This window comes from Lissotriton vulgaris, chromosome 3_1 (assembly GCF_964263255.1).
Source record: "Lissotriton vulgaris chromosome 3_1, aLisVul1.2, whole genome shotgun sequence".
Taxonomy (NCBI): domain Eukaryota; kingdom Metazoa; phylum Chordata; class Amphibia; order Caudata; family Salamandridae; genus Lissotriton; species Lissotriton vulgaris.
In genome coordinates this window covers 1,140,548,667-1,140,572,733 of record NC_141689.1, presented here as the reverse complement: position 1 = coordinate 1,140,572,733, position 24,067 = coordinate 1,140,548,667, and the positions used below count along the sequence as shown (strand labels likewise).

The following is a 24,067-nucleotide window of genomic DNA, read 5'->3' as shown; positions in this document are numbered from 1 at the left end:
AGTACCTGTGTCTTCTGCTGTCATTGGTTAGCCACATTTCTCCTGTGCTTCTCATTTCATAGGGTGGGACAAATTTCTTCCATCAGGACACTTTCTTACTTTTCCGCATTCACTGGTTAAGTGTTTCCTTGTGCCATTGTTGATTAACTTGAATTTTCTTTAAAGGAGTCTTGATGTCATCAAGGTCTGCCTACCCGTCAGTGTACATGGCAAAAGTAGTAATTTTAATGTGGTTGCCAATGCAATATTACCTCATGTTCACTACTGTGAACCAGCCTATAACTGTGATTCTTTCTTTTCTTTTTTTTGTACAGTTTTATATAGTGCCAAAACCACCCAAATGTAGTGGAGCACTGTACATTAGCACCAGTTACTTTTTTGTGCAGTTTTGTATATCAGCAACACCATCCAAAGATATTGGAGCGCTTTGTTAGCCCCAGTTCCTTAACACAAGGACACATTAATTTTTGTAGGCATGGGGAGATTAAGAGATTTGCCCACAATCAAGGAAGTTAATCCGATGCTGAAACGCAAACCTGGTCTGCTAGATCCATAGTTAGCAGCTCTGGCCCTTACACCACAACCTCTCCAAAGAGGACGCCACATTGTCTCCCTAGCTTCAGCCTCAGGACCACATTTTGTGATTACGGGTCAATCACATAATCTCCCGTTTTCTAAACACTACTAGCATTGGCAAAGTCAGTAGGGTTTACCTGTGTGAAATCTATTGCTTTTAGGTTTGGGCTAGACAGCGCATGTGCTGCTCAGATAGACAACATGTGTGTAGTCTCAAAGAGACGTGTTGTGTTCTATCTGTGGGCTTACAGGCGGCCCATCTCCTACCATTGGTAAACTTCATCGTCACTCTCATTTTCTTTGATGCCATTCGTCATGGCATGCAGGCATCATGCCCTCTTCTTGTGTTTGGTCCCCCCATTGTGCATGGACCATGTCTCCCTACAATGCTCCCGGTTTGCTCAGGTATTTTATTTTTTTCTTTGTTTTCAAGCACTCCATAGGCGTACTTGTGTTTTCAGGCCATCGCCCTTGTACACATACACACATACTACTAAAATGCATGTGTGTATACATAAACTGCAGCATTTCTTAAAAAGTTGTTAAAACATGAACAGCACTTGTTTGTTTTATTTTTTTGCACAATTCGATAGTATTGGAGCACTTGCTCTGTCCTCGGTCTTGCCATAGTGCAAAGATGAGCCAATGGTATTGGAGCGTTGTAAGTGCTCATCAGTTACATTCCATAATGACACATTCATTTGTTTCGCCGATCCTGCTCTAATTAAGGTATTTTTACCCCTTCATTCTTACTTCCTCCCACCCTCGCCCGTTGTTGCTTGCCCATCTCCCCATCCCCTCCTGCTTCAGTGCTTGAGCCGTCCCCCTCATCACCTTCCTTGTCGCTGCTACTTTTATTTTTATCTTTTTGCAATACTGATGGTATTGGAGCTCTTGTTCCTTCCTCCATGTTGCCATAGTGCTGATTCCAGTCGATGGTATGGGAGCGCTTTAAGTGCTCACCAGTTACATTACACAATGGCACATTAATTGTCATACACAGAGGTAAGCGTAAGTGATTTGCCCATAATCACAAACTGTTCAGCCGACCCAGAGATTGGAACCTGGTTCCTCAGTTCCCCTGTTGGAAGCTGTGGCCATTACGCCACATCCTAACTTCACTTCAAAGCTCCTGAACTGTTTATCACTAACACTTTCAGATTTGTTCAGCTAGACCCCGTCAACACTGAACAAGCATTGGCAAAGCCAGTAGATCTCAGCAATGCCCGAGCTATTGGCCTTGTCAATGTGAATGTCTTTTAGCCATGTTGTCTAGCTGCACATCTGCTGTTTTGCATGGCTGAAAATCACTGAAAAAAGCACTATGATGCGGCCTTGGCTGGCCACTTCATAGCGCTTTTTTGTGTTACGAGGGCAGAACAATAAACTCAACATGGGGGGGCAAAGAGACACAGCGTCATCTCAACATCCTGTAATTCTGGGCCTCCAGTGACTTCCATCCATGCTGAAAAGCAGATGTGCTGCTAAATAACATGACGAACAGACGTTTTCAGTGACAAGGCTAATAGCTCGGCCATTGACGAGACATATTGTCTTTGCCAATGCTTGTTCTTCATCACTGTTAGTCTACTAATAGCAACATATTTTCTGTATCTTTTTTTTCTTCAGGAAGTCGCATCAGAATTGCAGTCCCAGCCTGTCATTTTTGTTTGTGATGTAGAAACAGATGCTCCAAAGCCGTTACCTAGAAGAAAGGTAAGTTGCCTCTTCAATTAGGACCCTATTTTCCACGTCTTTCAGTATGTAGGGCATGCAGGTACGCATGGCTAGATAGGAGCATGAGCAATCTGTAGATCTGTGGGGAGTAACCATTGATATTTTTATAAGGCTATAGCATTTTAGGTTGAAATGTGGAATATGTCTCATTAATAGTGAGAAGTCATATATTGCTTATTTCTAAATATTGGAATCACAAAAATCAGATTTGCATCTAAAGGGATAAAATAATGCGTAAAAGAGGTCTGACCAAAAATGTAGCCCTTAATATTTTTGTAGAGGTCTTATTCACAATTTCTCTTACCAGCCTGTTTATATATTTGTTATAATATCTCTTTACTGCTTTCTTACTCTTTAACTAGTGTTAACATTCTTCCATCCAGATTTTCTCTCTCTGTCTTTCTGCTATAAAGGTATGCGTTCAGACATTTCTGCTCAGCATCTCACCCAATCACCTAAAACACATCCATCCATATTGACCCTTTCCCTTTTAATCCTCCTACTTTGCTAAAATAAAATGTAACGATGCTTTTTGCTTCCTGCACATTACCACATTCGATAACTATGACTTCTTTACTGATAAAATAACACCTCATCAGTATAGTACACTCCAAACCCTCCTGCCTAAAAATAAGCAGTGTTGATCAAATCCTCCTCAAAATATGTTCTGCTTCCCCCTCATCTTTAGAACCAAGGGGATCATGTCACTCTAGTACCTCCTTCATTCAGCTATGCTACCATATCCAATCCACATGCATTTGCGCATCAGAGGATCTTCATTGCTAGTAACAAAGCTTAGACTAATTTCCCCGTACATGCAGACCCCAGAACACTTTACGTCTAGTATACAAATATACTGCATAGAAGTTAAGGAATTCAGCATGTCCAGAAGTAGAGAAGCACTCTCCAAAGCCTATTTAGACAAGTTTGTCTGAGTATTAGACTTTTAAAAGATAAAAGTGAGTGGCTCCTAGAGTGCCTACCTCCATCCGCACTAATCGCATGTCCATCTCCTGAGTCATGCAAGGCAGAGAAGAGGACTCTCTGGTGGACGTGTTGGCTAAAAAGCGTAAGTTGCATTCAAGATAGTAGCTGTGACAGCAGCCAGGGCTACAAAAACAGAAGCAACTGCTTAAAAGGAAATTGGCAGATCCCACTCCCTGGGACTTCTGGGCCATTTGTCACCCCTTTGGCTTTGTGGGCTATAGACTCTGAGGATGAAGTGGCGCCATCCGCCTGATGATGCAGGACATCCTGAGGACAGGCTGTCTTAGCATTGCATGGAGGCAGATGAAGTCTTGAGACCAGCTGCTGAGCAACTTTGGCGATGTGATGTGGGTGGGTACTTGTCCCTACATGAACCACTTGTGACGGCGGCTGCCCCTGAGGGCCTGGAGGGCATCTGACTGAGACATGTGGAGAAGAAGGGGAAAGAAGCACTGCTCCATTAAACACGGCACTCCGCAGGCCTTTAATATTTGGAGGATGAGATGGGCTGACAAGATCCTGGATGCTACTGGGCAAATAGCAGAAAGTGTGCTCAGAGGTAACTGCAGTGTAACTTGCACCTCTGTGGCTATGGCATCTTCCTGGGGCACTGCTGTTTTTTTACAGAGTATGGGAGCTTAGCGGAAAGCTGTGCACCACCCTCTGCTCTGGCATGACCTAGCCCATACAGACATATCAAACCAGCCAGCTGTTTATCTCTCCATGACAAAAACTGTGATGTACTCTCTCTTCCCTGGACTGTGTTAGACTCCATTGTGAAATCTACAATTCATTAAACAGAGGGGGACAAGTAGCTCACCCTGAAAGCTGTTCAACGTGATGTCCAGCTATTAAGGGTATATGGTGTGCTGATGTTGTCCGACCTTTGAAAGAGACTAATTAAATGAGTATTACCGAAAAAGTAGGCTTGGTGGTGATCCCTGATATATGATTCACACACTGATACAGACACCTGCAGATGTTATCGTCAAAGCAGCACACGCTTTGTGTTTTATCTAATGGAAAAAAAGTGGTATGAACGCAAACCTTCTTGTCCATCTACTTACGAGGGTTCATGCCGCCAAAAAAGCGTACCCAGAAAAGTGTGACATAATTTTTTTTTGCACCAGTCTCACTGACTCTGGAGGAATCTGACCTTTTGGAGATGCGAGCTGAGTAGACACTGCAGAACCTATAAGAGCTCAACCTGCCATTGAGCAAAGATGATTTTGTAGCCAGTTTACAAACCTTCAAAACAGAATTAAGGGCGCCAAGGACTTTGTTGACCTCAATGCAGATCTAGTGCCACATGCACAACACGTTTTAGCGGTCGCAAATGGAGAATCAGGTCGTTTGTGACCGCTAAAGAGACGTTTTGCATGTTCTAACCATATTTTGTGAGTCGCTAACCTATTAATGATTCGCAAGATAGGTTTGCGAGTTGGTATTAGGAAGGGGTGTATCAAGGGTGCCCCTTCCTTATAAATAGTCTGAGAGGAATGTATGAATATTTTGTGACCGGAATGCGGTTGCAAAATATTTGCTGTTTTCTGCCTTCTTCAGGTAGGTGGTAAGCCAGTTGCAAACAGGAAGGGGTCCCCAGGGGACCTCATCCCCTTTGTCAATGGCAGCAAAACCGTTTTTAAAAGAGGGGACTGTGGTCCCAGAGACCGCTGTCTACACTTAAAAAATTAAACTGAAATGTTTTTTTCCTTTGAGGAAAACGGGCTGCATTTCAAAAAATAAAAAGTTACATTATCTAAAAGCAAACAGACATATTGGTCAGCTGTCCCCAGCTAGCCACCGTCCCTATGTGTTTTGCAATTCCTAATGGGTCGCAAATTGTGACCTACCTCATGAATATTGATGAGGTAGGTCATCAATTGCGAACCCATTAGGAATCACTAAATGTGTCTGAGACATATTAGTACACCACAGTTTGCGAGTCTAAAAAATTCCCAATTTGGGACTCACAAAATGCATTGGTCGTGCATGTGGCCCCAAGTCTTTAAAATAGCTACTGTTCAAACAGATGTTGATTCCATTGGAACAAGGGTGCTAGACATGGAGGCAAAATTGAGTGTTTCATTTTATTCAGAGGCTACTAGGAAGCTGTCATTAAAGGCACTGCAGACACATTCAGAAATACTGATAATTTACTGCTAAGACTTAGAAAATCCCTTGAGGAGGGAAAACATTTGAAACTGAGTCTTGGAGGAGGGAGCAGAATGAGCCACCCTGGAGACTATACTGGTGGGCTTTTTCTCCATGCTCGTGGTAGTTGTACACCTGAAGTTGCAACTGGGGAGGGCAGACTGAGTGGTCCCACAAAAAAGGTTGGGTAACACAGAGATATCCTAGCCAAATTTCATAGCTACAAAGAAAAATAGATATTCCAATAGTCTGCTAGAAACACTGTAACCAACCGTTTTTTAAAAACTTTGAATGTACATTTTTATAAAGATGTCGTTTTCCCTACCCTCCTAAGACTGGATAAGGATCAACCTTCACTGACATGTAAGCTTTAGAGATCTCCATGTGCTTTTATGGCATTCTGTCCTTCATTTGATGGCGATACAACTTCACTGTACATGCATACTTCCCAAACATGTTCCTCCTCACGAGTATAAACTGTGGGTGATATCACTGCTTTACATGATGTTTTACTGTCAGCAACCATTAAACTGAACATTCAATTTGAAGCTACTTACACCTCAGTTTCTAATATTATGGGAACTACATTCAAGGACTTCTGGCGGTTTACTGTCTCTGGTTCCAACCTTGATTTAGATTATGGAGAAAAGGTTTTGACGATACAAACAAAGGAAGGAGTATCAGGAAGCGAGAATTCAAAAGAAAATTGATCTTTTGTTAGAAGACCCCTCACTCACCAACCTGGTTGGTGACATGCTTCATCATTGGGGTCCCACCCGGACAGCCGAGTGCCATCCTGGTGTTCTGCGACACCTGACTACAGTGGAGCGGGTAGTTTTTTGTGAGTGTGGTGTGAAAAGTGAGTTAAAAATTGGCCAAGTATAACTTCATAGAAAAAACTTTATTCTGAAGCTACTGGATAATGTTAAAAGCAATTATTGGATACTTGCGTTGGTTTGGTTGACCGACAGTAAATGTAAATGTACATGTATTTATATAGCGCAAATCACTGACCGAGGCCGGTATCTAAGCGCTTGCTTAGGGAACCCGTCCTGGCATTCCCTGTGAGATAACCCCGGCAGGGTATCCACAAGGTGAAAGCCAGGCATCCCGCCGCGAGGGGCCGTTGTGGAGATTAAGCAAGCTATTGCCCAGAGTCGCAGAGTGTGAACCCGTGAGTCGAGAAGGCACCGGAGCGAGAATTATCGAGTCCGTGGAATTGTTTTAGCCCAAGACCCGCCGAGGCGGGGAATTGAACCCTGGTCCAGGGCCGATCTCGGCGGGAATGATTTAAATGCCTGGTAACCGCCGTGTCACGGCAGCCACTGCTCGCGTTTGAAACTGCTCGCGGTTACCAGGCATTTAAATCATTCCCGCCGAGGTGACGTGGACACCGATTAAGAAATTTAACTATAGCATAGAGGCAACGTTGACATCACCAACCTCTCATCACCACCGGGCCGCCCGTGGGGGCGCCGGTAGGACTGTTCAACTCCACCATCTATATTGGTCTTTTTATACAGAACAGGCTGAACAATCAAGTGATTTCATACTACCTCAAGACATTAGGTGACCTATCCCCTGGAAGCTTGGACTGAGTTCCCACCTGACCAGCTTCATTGGTGTCCGATCCAGACCATTAGTCGGATTACGGCCAAGTTCCCCTCCTCCTCCTTCCTTGTCCCTTGTCCTGACGAAGACCCGCCGCCGAGGCCCCAAATATCCCAAGAGCACCAGGGTCGAAACGTCGACGCTTTTCAACTAGTGTGCCTGTACCTATATTGTCCCACTCCTTCCCTCCTTCAAACCGTGTGGCCAGGCCTATATAAAAAGCGGAAGGTTTCCCGCTTTGTTCTTTGTAAATATTAGAATTGTATATTATAAACGCTTTTCTTCCTTCTTCTAAACACTTGAGCACCCCTTTCTCTTCTCACAGACTATACTTCGTAGTCCTTGCGCCGTTTATGATCATTATTGTTTTATGAAAATTGTAAATAAATATGTAAATTTTGGTAGTACAAGTATCCAGAGTGTGGTTACAATCCTTTTCTTGCTGATTTATCAGGGTATTGTTTTCTATTTGCATTTAATGTGTATAAAATCATTGAGAAATTGCTTATATCTCCCCCATAAAGCTTGAGTTAAAGCATGCAGATTTAATTGCATTTTCTAAATCAGAAATGATTCTCACGTAAGGTTTTTTCTGATTGATAGTCAAGGACCATTGTTTTTCTTTAACTATTTCATACCCAGGTCCTTTGATTCTATGGGTGATACCCCATTGATTTAACAGCATCTTGAATTGACATCTTTTTAGGACCTGGACCCAATGAAGTTTCTCGAGGTTTGTTGGGATGTGGGTCCATTTGGGGAGGTCAAGGATGAGGCTGGCCGCTGAGTTCTGTATGCTCTGCAGTCTGCTCATGAGGTGTGTGGTGATTCCTGCATAGAGTGTGTTGTCGTAATCCAAGTGGCTGGTGACATGGGCTTGAGTGTTGGTATATCTTGTGCTTCTTGTTCTAAGTCAGATTTTTGATTGGAATATTGACAGTTTGTCACTTGGTCACTCCTTAATCATGAACCTTATACCCTTGAACTTTTATATAGTCTGGGTTATGGAGACGTTTGTCTTTTTGACCATTTTACACTGTATATGTATATCTTTGGTGCACTTATACCTTTCATCACTAATCTAGTGCACTGCTGTTTTTACTAGGAACACCTATTACTAATCTTGTATGCCCTTACATTTTTACTGTCTCCACAATATATGCAAATGGTATCACAAAATGTTATTGTTGATTTAGTGATATGAGGGATTTATATTAGCAATCATTGAGGCTCCCTAAAACAGTATTGCTCTTGTAGTAAATCTGAAGGAACAAATTTCATGTTGGCATTTACATTACCCATTTCATAGGTCTACTGGGCATGCCTCCTGATTTGTTTTGGGTAAATCTACAAGATGCCTATTTTCACATCCCAGGAGCGAAGAAGCCCAATTTCTGAAAATGCATGGCAGTAGTGGCAGCCCATCTTCATTGTCAATTTTTTTTTATTTAGTTGTATCTGCTTAATTGGCTAGTAAACGTTCAAACAAAGTTACGCAAGAGTTGCGTATGATAGTAGCATTATTTCACCCTCTAGGCATACATGTAAATCTGCAGAAGTTAGTAACAATGCCAGTGTATGTTTTCCCCTTTCTAGGGTCAACACTAGATGCAACAAAAGGAAGGTGTTTTTTTCAGAGGACAGTGCGCTCAATCAGGAGAAAGTGTGGCCTACTTTTGAACTCTTGAAATCCCACATCTCGAGAGATCTCCCTGCCTAAATCAATGGCCTCTTGCTCATTCATGTCTCCCAATACAAGATGGAACATGAGGCTACTTACAATATTTGAAAGATCAGTGGTCTCCGAAAGAAAAAAGTTCTCTATGTTGGTGGGGCAAGAAACAAAATTGAGTGCAGGAAGTTGTTTCTTATAAATACTGCAACACTGTCAGAAATCAGTGTTGCATCCCTAGTGAACTGTAGGCCCGTCTGAACTGAAAAATGTATCGGTAGATGATCTCTGGAGAATCAGTGAGACACCGTACTTTATCAAAATCTCAGAACTGGAAGCAGTCTATTTGGCTCTAAAGCCCCTCCTACCCTCTAATGACCAGTGTCTCGAGCCAGACTATGATGTGCTGGTTGTACAAACAGGGAGGTACCAGATCAAGATGCCGGTTTCTAAAAGCTCAGATCATTTGGTCATTGACCCTAGCCAGACTTCTGGCGTTAAAGGCAATTAATCTACTAGAGATTCATAATATTCAAGCAGAAGTATTATGCAGGTTTTTTGAAGAAAACTACAAGTAGATTCTGGACAGTGGCGTCCTTCAGAAAATGTTTGTAGATTGAAGGCAACCTCAGATAGATCTGTTTGCCACTTCTCAAAACACCAAATTGCAAAACTTTTCTTCCAGGCGGATCGCTTTTGAATAATTGAGTACAGACATTACTGTATGCTTTGACACCTATTCCATTGTTCACAGCAGTACAATTGAAGTGTTTAAACTCCCGAGCAACAGTGATCTTTACTGATCCCGAGTGGTTGAGTCAAGGGTGTTTATCAAATGTAAATGTTTTTGTACTTGTATAGCACACAGCTACCCGCAGTGGGTTTCTCGGCGCTTGTACGAATACCACAAGGGAACCCTTCCTGGCTTTCCCTGTGAAGTGTCCACTCCTGGGCACCCCCATGGTACAGACCAGGCATCCCTCGCGTTGTGGGGGCCGTTGTGGCGACTAAGCAAGCTATTGCCCAGAGTTGCAGCGTGGGACCCATGATCAGAATAGGCACTGAGGCGAGAATATCCGGTCAGGGGAATTAATGAGCCTGAGACCCACCGGGGCAGGAATCGAACCCTGGTCCCTGGCCAGAGCTCTGCATCGAGGTCTGCCTGCTCTAACCATTGAGCCACACTTCTCCATATTGAGCCACACTTCTCCATCCTCAGCAAATATTCTTAAAACTACACAGGTGACTGCCATGCTACCGAAAAGCCTTACCAGACTACAGGGTCAGTCAGTCAGTCAGTCAGTCAGTCAGTCAGTCAGTCAGTCAGTCAATCACTTTTATTCGATTTTTTAAAAATCACAAAAAGACACAGGATACAGATATATAAAAAAGACAGTAAAGGGCAACAATAATAAAATCTGTACAAAATATATCATATATCAAATCAGCATATTTCATGAATTCAAAAAAGATGATATAAGTACACAAAATGATACAACGATATAAATTAATCAAAAAAAAATTTATTTCACCTAATCCTAAAAATTTAAAACACCAGAGTTTGCTAAAATATTTCATTTAAAATTTGTCCTTGTCTTCCTTTTTTACGCCTTTTGTTTATGCGAACTCCTGCTACTAAAAAATTTGCTACATGAAAAGTTATTCACACATTATGCAAAAGTTGCAAAAATAAGAGTGCTGGCCTAACCTGTAAAAAGCCAGCCTCTCGAAGAATCGGTAGGAGTTATTTTTTCCTAATTTGTGCGTAATGATCGCAAAACATAATAAAGTGTAGGGTGTCCTGAGATGAGAAATGATCACAATCACATGGATTTGCATTATCAGGAGTTTCCCATCTAGCATAGGTGCCTAGCAAAAAGTGTATCAGGTTTAAACGAAATCTAGTTAAAAGAAAACGGTGGAATGGTTTGTTAACAAAGACCAGGAAAGGTTCTAGACCTGGGACAGTAATGAGGGCGTAATTTCTTCTAACAGTCGGTTTTTTAAACTCTTTCCCCCCGCTCTGCTATAAAAGAGTTTATCAGTGATGTTTTTATCATCGTGACATCCTCTATTTGAATGCTATCAGGGGAGTGGAAAAGATCTACACGTCCCACGAGTGATAGCATAGATTTCACATAGGCCAGCCATGGGATTTTTAGGGCTCCATCCATGGCCAGGCAATCTTTGAGGATCTGGTGATTTAGGGAGATTTCCTCATTTAGCCAGGTTTTTAACCAAGAGATGACAGGGGCCGATTTTATTTGGTCTGTAACAAACTACAGGGTCAGTCAACTGTTTCATCTGAAACACTAGTTGCATTGGACAATATGGATACTTCAATCTTCCATAATCGTTTAAGGGCATCTGATGAAAGTTTTGCTTTTAAGTGGAACACGTTTTTCTTCAGATGCCAGCAGTACAGCCACAACCCTATCTCCTGGCAATAGGAATAATTCTAGCATACATAATTCATGTTGCCAAAGCTAAGCTGCAGTTCACTTTAGAGAAGGTTCACCTTGCAAAGAAATCAACATTTAGAAATGGTCCTCACTAAATTTTCTCAGGGTTCCAGTGATTAAAGACTTCCAAGAAGGCTTAAGTAACCTCTTTGCTTTCATAAAACCAAATATTCAGCCATATATGGTCAACTTGGTCCTTTCTGTATTAGTGGGTTCCCTCCTTTTGAACCTATTCACAAGGCTTCATTGCAGCTTCTGTCATGGAATTCCGCTTTTTTATTAGACATCACTTCAGCATGCAGCATTACCAAGATACAAGCCCTTTTTCTGTCGAACTTTGTATCATTTTCCATTCTCATAGGGTAGTCATGGGAACCATACTTCTTTTCTTCTTAAAGTGCTTCCAGAACTTCAAATTAATAAGACTCTTAATCTCCCAATCCTTTTTTGTACTGCAGCTATTCCAGCCACTTTTCCCTGCATTCTCGAGAAGTAGTGAGAGTTTTACATTTTTATTTTTTACATTTGTTATCTTTGTATTGAGAGTTCTAACCAACTATTAACGCTTACAACTATGGTCTTGGTGGATTGTGTGGTATCTTACCAGTGTGTTGCCATAGGAATTGAGCAGTGGGTTGTAGAACTTGGATTGGGAGTATGGAGATGCTGTGGAATGATGCAGGTGAGTTGCCGGGATGGGACGTCTCCTATATGCTGTAATGCATAATAAACCTTCCGGTGAAACCTTTGCTTGGGAGTCTTACTTCATCACAGATTGTTTCCTGTGTTCTTTTCTGTTAGCAGTTGAAGAGCAAACTTTTACCAAGGAATCTCATGCGCCATTCTATGAGGGGAAAAGTAGCTCTACAATTTGGTTTAGAAACAACGTTGGCTGTTTTATTAAGACAGCTACTTGGAGTCCGTCTATTACTTTACAAGACACTACTGTCTTAAATACTGAATCCAGGGACACTGACCCTATTGAATTTAGCCTGTGGTACAGAGAGGGAAAGCCCCTGATTTTGATAAAATCCCAGGGGTTCTCTTCCTCTCTGAAGTGGATGTATTTAGTGTCATTCTCAGTCACTGTTTTAATGCGGCCGTAAGTGGTGCACAGATCTCTGAGCCTTGACTAGGGAATGGAGGTGATCCCAGTGTATAAAAAGGAAGACAAAAACAACCCCGCTGATTAGCCTGATATCTCCCACAAATTGTTTTGCAGGCACCTGTTGGGAGATTACATGACTGGATTAAGGAAAATGAGATTCTCTCACTCCTTCTGGATGGTTTTAGAAAGAATACTGGGACAATGGATCAGCTATTTAGATTTGTAATGATTTTATGGAAGCACGTGGGCATTCAAAAGGAACACGTATACATCGCATTCGAGGACTTTATGTGCTGCCTTTGACCTTATCCCCACGGATAGTGGAGAAGTGTGGCTCACCAGTTAGAGGCGGCAGGCCCAGAAGCAGAGGTCAGCCCGGGACCAGGGTTCTATTCCCGACGCAGCAGGGTACGGAACCAATGTCAGCGGGCTTGATAAATCTCTCCTCGGTGTCTCTCTAACCATGGGTCCCACTCTGCAACTCTGGGCAATAGCTTGCTTAATCTCCACAACGGCCCCCTCGCTGCCGGGGATGCCTGGCTTCACCTTGGGGATGCCCAATAGGGACCATCTCACAGGGAAAGCCAGGACGGGTTCCCCAGCGGTACACAGCGCCAAGAAACCCCAGGGTGAACGTGCGCTCTACAAATACATACTAACATAACACATGGAAAATGGGGAGTTCTAGCACAGCTAGGTGTTCCAGACTCCACCAGAGGAATTCCGCTCAGATAAGATGGGGACAAAATGGCAAACTTACTGAATGCGTTAAGGTGGGCAGAGGGGTGAGACAAGGGTGTGTCTTGGCCCCAACTCTGTACACCCTATGCATTATTCGACTACTAGACCGCCTATACGATTGTAACGGGGACCCCCCCAAGATAGCTGGTAGCCCAGTTGCGTCTTTGTTTATGGACGACACAATACTCGTTTCTAGGACACCCATGGGGCTATAAAACGTACCGAAAAGGTTTTCAGCATCATGTGAGGATCCTGGTCTTGAAGTCAATGTAAACAAGACAAAATGTATGGTGTTTAAACCCCATCAATCTTTTAAGGGAAAAGTGAAGCTGGGAAACAATGTGCTAGAACATATCTATGAATGTGTATAGTTAGGGGTCAGATTTACTAATACCATGGCATGGCCCTCACATATTTCCAATTCCCAGCTCACCCTGCAGCATGTCAGCTCTGCCATGTTTAAACAGCCGAAAGCAAGTACATGTAGGCCAGTTACCCCTGCTATTGATATCTATCAGCAAAAGGGGTAAGTGCTGCTTTATACACGGCTGAGATCTGGGGTTACCAGAGCGTAGGGTCCATAGAGAAATCAGAAAATATCTTTAGGAGATCAACACTGGGCTTACCACGCAGTGTGCCCTTAACCCCTGTTAGAAATGGGGGTCTCTAGTTGGCAGAGGTAGGTACCACTGTCCAAATAGGGACCCTTGCTTCTAGTCAGGGCAAGTAGGAAACCGTCTGAGTAGCTTGGCACGAGCAGTCGAGGCTAATCAGAAGGCAATGTGTAAAGTATTTGTACCAACACTCACAGTAACACAGTGAAAACACCACAAACTGACTCCACAACAGTTTAGAAAAATAAAGGTATTTAATGAAACTACACAAGACCAAAACAACAAAAATCCAACATACACAGTTCAAGAATATGGTTTCAAAAGAGTTCTTGAGGTTGCGATAAAAGTTCTTTAGGTTGCGATCAAATAATCCACAGTTGCGTGAAAAGTTCACAGTTGCGTCATGTTTAGCTCATAGTACCTTTAGTTGCGACAAAGTTCCAAAAGCAGAAGCTTTTGCAGTGGAAAACAAGCGATGCATTGCTCCTACGACCCTGGGGAGGCGTTTGCGACAGCCCCGCTGCAGCAGCGGGCGTGTTGCGACGAATCCGGTCTCTATGGGGAGGAAGGCCACTTGTATGGATTCCAGTGCGTAGGTTCTGTAGGAAGTTTGTTCTCGCAAAGGCACGATGCGACTATCTTTGGAGATGCGACGATCTCCGGGGCGACGATCCGCGGACCAGCGGTGATCTTCTCTCTCGCAGCTCCTCGATGTGATGGCTTCGGCGATGACTCTTGCAGCGACGTGATGCGGTCAGCAAGCAGGTGGTGCGGCGATCTCACCCATCGACGACAGGCTCTGCGACGACACTCGCAGCGATGTTAGACTTCCCGCACTGATCGGGTGAGTCCCGCAAACAAAGGATGCGACGGCTCTGACAGCGGCAACAGGCGCTGTGACGATCTCGACCTTCGTAGCAAACGGAATTTCCTCGCACTGTCGGGGATGCGCTCCGCAGCGAGCGATGCAATAACTTTTCTGTAGCAAAGACTTTAAATCTTGGTTTCCAGCTTCCCAGCACAGGTACAACTTCCAGAGGCACCACACATGGGCCACGCACTCCAGGAAGGACAGAACTCTCTCAGTAGAGCTCAGGGGAAGCTGGGGGTGAAGTCCTTTTGTTCCTGGGAGTTCAAAACAGGGAGCCAGCTCTTCTCCGGCCCTTGGAGATTCCTTCATGTAAGGGGACACAGCACAAAGCAAGGTCCTTCCCCTCTCCTTGGCAGCAAAGCAATCCAGCAGAGCAACAGCTGGACAATCTTCCTTCTTCAGTTTCAGCTTTCTCCTTGGCAGAGGTTCCTTCTTGATTCCAGAATGAACTAATTTTCTGTTGTCAGGGGTCCTTTACTTATACCCCTAAAAGTCTTTGTTCTCTTTGTGCAAGTGGGCCCTGAGCCCGGTCTGAACCAGTTCTGGGTGTTTCTTGAGCACTTTGTTTTCCTGGCTTCTCCTTTCCTTTCAGAGTGAGGGGCAGGGTCGTCAGCCGCCCAGCAGGAGGTGGAGCCAGCATTGTGGAAGGCAGGCACAGCCCTATTCAGGCCCAGGTGCTATCTCCTCCCACCACTCAAGTTGCAAATGCAGTCATTCAGCCTAGGGCTGACTCAGCCAGCCTCCTGGGGAATCCCCAGCCCCTGTCACTCTCAAACCAGACAGTCAATACACAAACAGGCCAAGGCACACAGAAGGGTCAGACAAGAGAACAGCAACTTTCTAAAAGTGCTGTTCTCAGACCAGGATTTAAAAACAACCTTTCCTAAAAGATGTGTTATTATATTCTGAGTTCAGGGATACTAGACTCTTATGTCCTATCTTGTTCCTATGGGAAGAAATGCTGGTAACCACGGTAGCCAGCACCCCCCATGTTAACCTATGGAGCAAGATAGCCTTACAATAGTGAAAAACGAAAATGGCTGTAATTCACTACCAGAGCATGTCACCTGCACCAGTACATGCTCTACCTTTCACATACACTGCACCCTGCCCAGGGGGTACCTTGGGCCTTCCATAGGGGTGACCAATGTGCACAAAAAGGGAAGGGTTAGGCTTGGTCAGGGGGACACTGACCAGGAGGACATGGCAGTTTACAGACTGCACACAGGCACTGCGATGGCAGGCCTGAGACACCATTTTAGGGCTACTCATGTGGGTGGCACAATCAGTGCTGCAGGCCCACTAGTAGCATCTGTCATCACCAGCCCTGGCACACCCAGTGCACTTTACTGGGGGCTTCTTGGTGATACAAATATGCCAATCAAGTATATCCAATCATCATAACAATCTACACAGAGAGCATATGCACTTTAGCACTGATCAGCAGTGGTAAAGTGCGCAGAGTCCTATTGCCAACAGCCACGGGTCAGGAAAAATGAGGGAGGAAGAAGCAACAAGTTTGGGGATGACCCTGTAAGAAGGGACAGTTCCAACAACCCCTATTCGTCTTTACATTGTTCACTATAACATACAACTTGTGGCAATATTCAGACCTTTAGCCTACTGGACATGTGTCTGGCATAACAATGCACCACTCTCCATGAGAGAATCATTTCTAGAATTAATAGCACTGGACAACAAGCATTTACAATGCAGTGGTCTCTGCATTCTTAAAGTTAGAGCTATTGACATTGCTCATGACATTATTTGTATTTATGTTTTTGTTTTTAAAACATAAATAAATGGCATTGTCAGGAGAGCAAGCACAACGAACGAGGGGGCAGGACAGCAAGCACAACCAACTAGGGGGCAGGAGAGCAAGCACAAGCAACGAGGGGGCAGGACAGCAAGCACAACCAACTAGGGGGCAGGAGAGCAAGCACAAGCAACGAGGAGGCAGGACAGCAAGCACAAGCAATGAGGGGGGGCAGGAGAGCAAGCGCAACCAATGAGGGGGGGGGGCGGGAGAGCAAGCGCAACCAACGAGGGGGGGGCAGGAGAGCAAGCACAACCAACGAGGGGGGGGCAGGAGAGCGAGCAAGCACAGCCTACGAGGGGGAGCAGGAGAGCAGGCACAACGAACGAGCAAGAGGCAGGAGAGCAAGCACAACCAACTATGAGGGGGCAGGAGAGCAAGCACAACCAGCAATGGGGGGGCAGGAGAGCAAGCACAACCAGCGAGGGGGGCAGGAGAGCAAGCACATCCAACAAGGGTGGGGCAGGAGAGCAAGCACAGCCAGCGATGGGGGGGGGGGGGGCAGGGGAGCAAGTACAACCAGCGAGGGGGGGGGGCAGGAGAGCAAGCACAACCAACGAGGGGGGGGCAAGAACACGGGCACAATCAGGGAAGATAGGCAAGAAAAGGGAGCACTCACCGAAGCTTCTCGACTTCTTCCGGCGGCGGTCGGGCAGAAATGGCGTCAGAAAAGTGCCGCCATTTTCGCGTGGTGGCGTGGTTTTTGCTGTTGGGTGACAGGTGACGTCACGGAGTTAAAAACTGCAAAAAACACACTCGCGAATCCAAAAAAGACGGGGCTTGAACGGAGTGACGACCTTCTCCTCCAATGGCTGGCCTCCGTTTAGGAAGCCAGCCAATGGAGAAGAGGGGCGGGTTCAAGCCCCCATACACTGTTTACATAAAATCTCGGCTGCGCGACACTGCTGCGCAGTGTAGACTAGGCTGAGACCTAACAAAAGGGATCCCTATGTACCCATTGAAATAAGTTATTTGCAGTGGGTGCTTTCCTCCCTCCCCGGTTGCTAACCCAACAAACACACTGGAAGTGTGCTGGCATTGGTGCAAGGGTCAGATGCCGACATATTGTGCAGGAGTGATTCATTGAGGCTGGCCGAGAACCAGCTCAATAATGCCTATTGGAACCGGAATCCAGTCCACCCCTCCCTACCCCCCCCCCCCCCCCCCCCCACCCCACATTCCAGCCTGTGTTTCCATGGCACAGCAGGGCCATCTCTGGGCAGTGCGGCTTCGGCCCCCACACTGGGCGCCGACTTCAGTTGGGGCGCTGTATATTATGGTTTTATAAGCACCTGCTGCTGCGCTCCGTACTTCCAACAATTTTCCGGAAACAATAACAATGTCAAGATAACTCCACTGATTAATATTCTTCATGGAGAGAGTTAACTTTTGTCTATTGGAAGTTTTTACTAAAACCTAATGTAGAAGAGTGAGCAAATAACTGTGAACAAAGAGGTGCATGAAAACTGCACAGTATAAGTTAGAGCGATATGTCTTTCATTATCATAATGTTTCAAATTGAGCAAATTTGGATAGAAATACATTCTTAATATTTAAGAGAACCCCTGACCATGGTGCTACATTTAAATTCTGAGTTTGTGCTTTTCCAGACAAGCACTCTTAAACTATACTGCCTACCAGTGTGAATGACACCTTGGAGTCCTTTGGCGTATGTAACGTTTCCTGTACACTGATTAAAACACTGATAAAACTCATCAAAGGCATCTGACAGAAAGTAATTATGGAGACTTGAGAGGCTCTATTAAAGGGTGGTTGTGAGGAAATCCGTGGTGGAGGTGGTAATGGGGGAGGGGAGGGGTGCCAACAAATAATGCGGCTTCTGGTACCACCAGTGCTAAGGCCGGCCCTGCAGGGCAGTCTCGGTGTCCGCTGATGTAACGGCCGGATTCTCGGACCAGATAGGATCAGCTCCTCAGAGCACTTCCAACCCAGCCGGAACGTAATCACCTCCCTCCTTAGGACGTATTTACAATAAGTATGTATATGCCTTGTACCTAAGGATGGGGAATTAGCAATATACATGCATAGGTTTTCTACAATATCCCACTCATACCAGTTAGTCTCGCGGCGACTTAGGCCCAGACTAGTCTACACTAGGGCAGTTCTGATTAGTTACCATTACACACTGACCACAGTCAGTGCTCGCTCGGCAAGCCGCAATCCTGCGTGCCTACGCACCAGTGTCCTCCCTGGTGTTCTCTCACTCACAGCCTGATCCGCAATCCGGCGGATCTACGCACCATTGTCCTCCCTGGTGATCTCTCACTCACATTCCGATCCACAATCCGGCGGATCTACGCACCAGTATCCCGCCTGGTGTTCTCATTAACGCCGCTTACCAACGACGATCACTTTCCTATGAATACCTTTGGAAGGAATCTCTCATTGGCTACTCGGGATATGATACTACAATATTAGGAATTATACAACAACTTACCAAATTAGAGGATGTGCAATCTATTCTTCACATCGAGGGGTCCCTCTCTCCCTCATTGCTCAGTCACTTCTTACCTGACCGGGAATTACATCCGTTCATGAAAACAATGCCTGACTAGAAGAACAGCTTACCCTGATTGAACAAGAATACAAGGCACATGCTGGTTCACTAAGAACTGGGGTACTTTATTACAATGATCATAAAAACACAATACTACACTATGACATATATCCTGCAAAGAAAAGTGAAAGGTTAGAATGTGCACACTATGGGAAAAAAGGTCGACGTCACCTGAGTAATGTGAAGTCTGGATTCAGCAGTCATCTAGGTTCCCTTCTCGTCTGTGCCTTGGCTCGTCTTAAAGTCACACTTCGGCAGTCACGGGTACACGTCTGCACCGCTATGCTCTGTCTTCTCTGCTTCCCTCCAAGTCACTGGAACCTTCCTTTCATTAGCTGCTTTCTCTCTGGCTGTTCTGCGCTACTCCTCTCTCCTCTCAATCACGGACCATCTCTACTTCTCGGCTTCGATCTTATAACTCAGTTTCAGCCACTCTGGTATTTGTTCTCCTGACTAACTGCTTCATTCGGAATGCTCTGATCGTATAGGTCAAAGCTCGCCAGCTGCTCCAATTAAAATAACTTCAATCTTTCTAACAGAGTATCAGCTTCTTGGTCTTTCTCGGACTTCAAAATGGCGACTGTCTGCCTGGAAATAATTAATGGCATTGATGCTAACAGCTAGCTGCCGCCTACAGACTGACTAACTCACTGCCTCATGCTTTCGCTAATATGGAAGCTTGTCCTTTCATGGAAAGTTACGGCCAGTAACCTGCCGCCCACCAAATTCTTGTACCTCCCCGTACCAAGGACACGTTCCCAGCCGGCCGGCCTGATGTTGTGTCTTCGGAGTGGAGAAAAATACAGTCTTTCGATAAGGGCCAGCCTGAGCCGGTTCTCTCCAAGCGAACAACACTTCGAAACTAAAACATTACATTTGACCTAGAAGCATCTCAAGCTGCCGGGGCAGAAAGCAAGATGGAGTCTCTCCCGTTTGAGGCCTACAAGGCCCGAAATAAGCATAACTCCATAGAAGGTATACTAACACTCTTGCAAAAGGACGGATTATCACTAATACTAATGAATCTATCCCCTAACATAAGTTTATAAGCCCTGATCTAAGGAAAAGGGTACGAAAGTGCATTACTATGCCCTATGAATAGGCCCTGTCTATGGTTCTAATCCTTGCACTAGAATGATAATAGACTGGAGTCACTTCCAATCATCCTCCCTCAAAGGAGGGCCGAAAAAGTCGGTCAGAACAGCTACTTCTCTGCTGCCAATGTCTTATTGGAGTGTTGCATCCTTACCATAGAGAACACGGCTCATGCAATACAGTACTGTTTCACCCTGTATGTGCAGCAGAGACATTCACAGTGCCAATACCTGGAGAAGAGAGCATAGAGCTGGGCCTTGCATTGCTCTATTTGTGACGCCAGATTTATCTCCGTATCCAGGGAGCCCTGATTCCAGCTCCGGTGTAATTAGAGGAAGTGACGCCAGCGTTATTTGTGTGTCCGTGCAATGCTTCCTCTCCTCTCCCGCTGAAGGGAATGGGGAATTATTGCCGTCTCGCGCAAAGCATTGTCTTCCTGAATCAGCCGGTGCGTGCGCGGATGAAGCGAGAGGGCGAGGGTCTCTGGCGTGTTACCCGGGGCTGGACCTCTCGTTCATTCGCAAGCGCCAGTAAACCGTGTTTAAAAGGCTGCAGCAGCCACAGAATATGACGAGTCGTGTTCAACATCCACCACTGGTGGCACCGGGAGCGGTAACCCGCTCCCCTGTGTGTCATGAATACAAGAAGAACAGGGGCAATAATACCAAGGCGTGACCAGCCAACCCCATCCCAACATACACTGTGGAGAGGCCAGCAGCACGGGTGAGTGTTTTAGGGAAGCCGGGCACGCACCTGCAAAGAGCCCTCGGGCCCCCCGGACACATACGTAAGGAGGATGAGCAGCCCATGCTGGGAGAGCCGCCCACCCTGGAGGGGGGCGAGGCCGGGAAAGGTGCCGAGGGGGCCCCCGCTGCCGACAGCCAGGGGGTAAGTATACTGGTTGATGATGGGCCGGGGGATTTGGGGCTAAGTACCAGGTGGTCTTTCCTGTGAAAGGAGATAGGAATCACCTCTGGGGACTGTTTCCGAGTGATTTCACGTGATGGATACCATCTCTTCGGGCGTGCTGCCGAATAGTTCGTACAAAATAAGCGGCTTAAGTGAGTGATATGTTCTTTGCTTCAGCTGATAGAAGCTACGCTGGTAGATGCAAACCCCGGTCTGGATCCGGGTCCTGGGGGGAAGCACTTCCAGGTCGCCGCAGGCAGCGCGGCGGCCCCTTCAGGTCAATGCAGGCGGTGCGTCAGAGCGCTTCACAATAGGAACATAAATGATACATGAGAAGATTTCGAGTGAACACGTTACAAAAGCAGACATTAAGTTACAGGAGGCAAAAGTGACCATTGTGAGCAAAGAAAATACAAGAGGTAGCAAAAGGTACATTACAGGAGGAGTAGACTGGGACCTTGGCGAGAGGGAGGGTGTAACGCCCACCACTAGAAAAGGGGCGGGGCTTAAAAAACGAGAGAGAAACTCCCCCGAATCCGCTCAAGACAGGGCCTGAACCGAGTGACGCCCCTCTCCTCCAATGGCTGGCCAGCATTTACGAGGCCAGCCAATGGAGAAGAGGGGCGGGTTCAAGCCCCATACTGGACAACATTAAATCTACGGCTCCGCCCACTGCTTACAGCAGTGTGGACGAGGCCTCGACCTAAAAAGGGAGTATCCCCTGGTTAAAACATGTCAAAACCTGACTATTTAATTTGGCATTAGTGCGCTGTGGATCAATCCCCACTGTATTAAGAAACCTACTTTGATGTCTCTTAAACGGAGATATTGCCACTGTATCTGTGCCCAGTGGTTGAACCCTAACACCGTGGGGGATCTAACTGCCAGGTTTTTGGATTTCAAAGATAATCTGCACTCCGAGGAGTTCCTGAACCAGATTGAACCCCCGCAAGCGAAATCTTTATACCTCCAATTTAGTTATGACATTTTGCTACTTATCGTATTTCGCTTTAGATGGAATGGCCAAAACATCTTGCCTCTATGTCTATTCTGCCTAGATAGCCTCAAAACAGAGGAGAATTTTCTATTACTTTGTTTCGGATATGCTGCGAACAGGAGATCTTGGTTAGTTCCAGTTTGTCGCATCCTGTCTGTAAGACCAATGAGGCCCACCACTGGGATTTTCAGAAGTGACTCAACTGCATGGCTGATTTTCGCTCTATCAAAATATTTGTTACACACATGACGTCTTAGATGCAAGTGGATGCCATGATGTGATAAGTCGAAATGTACCCTTCTGAATGGATGCCTTACCCGAAGGAGTGGTTTGGACCCTGAAATGAGTTTCACTAATGGGGTTCTTCTCATTTACTGGTCAAATGTTACATTTATGGGGGACTCCTAGAAAGCTTGTGTAGTGCCATTCACTGTGTTTGGTTTATTATGTACATAATATGTGTCTATTAATCTCGACCCTAGCACTGATTGTTTTTACTATGGAAGATATTAATCTGAGCAGGATTTCCAATGTTATAGATTTTTCTACTGCTAACCTCTTCGACGCGGCTCAAATTCCACTGCGGTGCGGCGGATTTTGACGCGCGCGCAGTTCGAACGGCCCCGGGCCGTCTGACGCACACGAGCACCTTGACGTCGGACGGCCGGGGCCGTTCGACGCATCAAAGAGGTTAATACGGTAATAATAGCTATGCTGCTAAAAATAAATTATGTACTATTATGGTTTTGTTATAAACTGATTAAAGATTATTACTACTACTACTACTGTCTTGAGTGTTATAAAAAAGCTGACAAACCTAGGTCAAGGTGTAATCAGAAAGATTTGGTGGAGGCTTCATTATTAGTCATAATACTTTCAACTTTTATCGATTATGGCTGAGAGTCTCAGAAGCCTTTTGTAATTTGCTTGCTAATCTGTCCTAGCATTTATCAGAATATGTGAAGATCCTGCAATGCAGAACAAATGATTACTTACTTGTAATCCTGGTTCTGCATTACAGTGATCTTCATTCAAATCATAAATGATCTTCCCCCATCCGTGACCTATTACCTCACCCATTCGGGTAAAAGGCATCATATTATTCTCTAGTGCGACTCTGCATACCATCGAAAACAACTGACTTTGTGAGGCATACTTTCAGAACAATACGTCATGGGCTCGGAAGTTACAGGACAGGGTGATTTTTAAGACGTTTATTGTAAAAACCCATTAGGCAGCTGTTTTTCTAATTTTCTGTCCTATGTTATACAGCAGTGGCTTTGTAGGTGCTGCACTGTTGTTTTAGAAAAGGGATTTATTTTTAATGGTCTAACATTTAGAAAACCTTGCTTGAATAGGCGCTGTCTCTCCACACGTTTTCATGCTGGATTCCTCATCCTCTCGTAGTTCTGCTTTTTTATGTATTGGATATAAAATGTTCTAGAAAACTTGCATGCAGCAGGGAATTATTCAGTGGCGGCCGGCATGGTTCGTAGGTGGGGAGGCGGGCACGAGGGTTGTGGGGGACGGTTTGTGCGCAAATTATTTTTCTTTAAAACACCTTGTCGCTAGGTCCCGCATCTCTGCTCCTGCTCTCCTCGTCTTGACTTGAGGAACAGGAAGCACAGCCAGGCTCCCCTGACCAAGCACAACACTGCAATGCAGTGTTGTGTGATTTGTCTGAGTGTCCTGGTTCGATGCTCAGCCAGGAAATGGGGCCTGGGCATGTTCTCCATACAGGCTGTAATGCAGCCTGCATGGGGGACAGGGAAAGTGCGCATGACTGTTTTAGGTGGCCTGAGAGATCCGGCCAAACAGTCATGTGCACTTAGGAATGGGCAAACCACACCTCCCCTGCCCTACTCCGAGAGCAGAGATGCCTCGCCCGCACGCTCAGAGTTATTCTCATTTTATGTTCCTTTATGTTGCACTGCTTAAAAGCAGTGGGCGACTCTCCTTCGCCATAGCAGAGGAGCCGCCACTGGAATTATTCTAATATGTATGACTTCATTGAAGATCACTGCAATGCAGAAGCAGGACTAAAAATAACTGTTTCTTATTCATATTTTCAGTTTAACAGCGCATGATCCAATGTTTTACGTAGAGCTGTACTCACTATCAGTGTAACAGAATTGCTTG

The 24,067-nt window shown here is 45.4% G+C and overlaps 1 protein-coding gene across 1 annotated transcript in view; it reads left to right on the top strand.

The window, feature by feature from the left end:
• FAM13A (family with sequence similarity 13 member A) overlaps positions 1–24,067 on the top strand; it is a 1,072,469-nt gene that overhangs the window by 376,491 nt on the left and 671,911 nt on the right. The window contains exon 7 of the mRNA XM_086961617.1: positions 2,206–2,292. Coding sequence (XP_086817743.1) covers positions 2,206–2,292 — 87 coding nt within the window. The remainder of the gene's footprint in view (positions 1–2,205; positions 2,293–24,067) is intronic.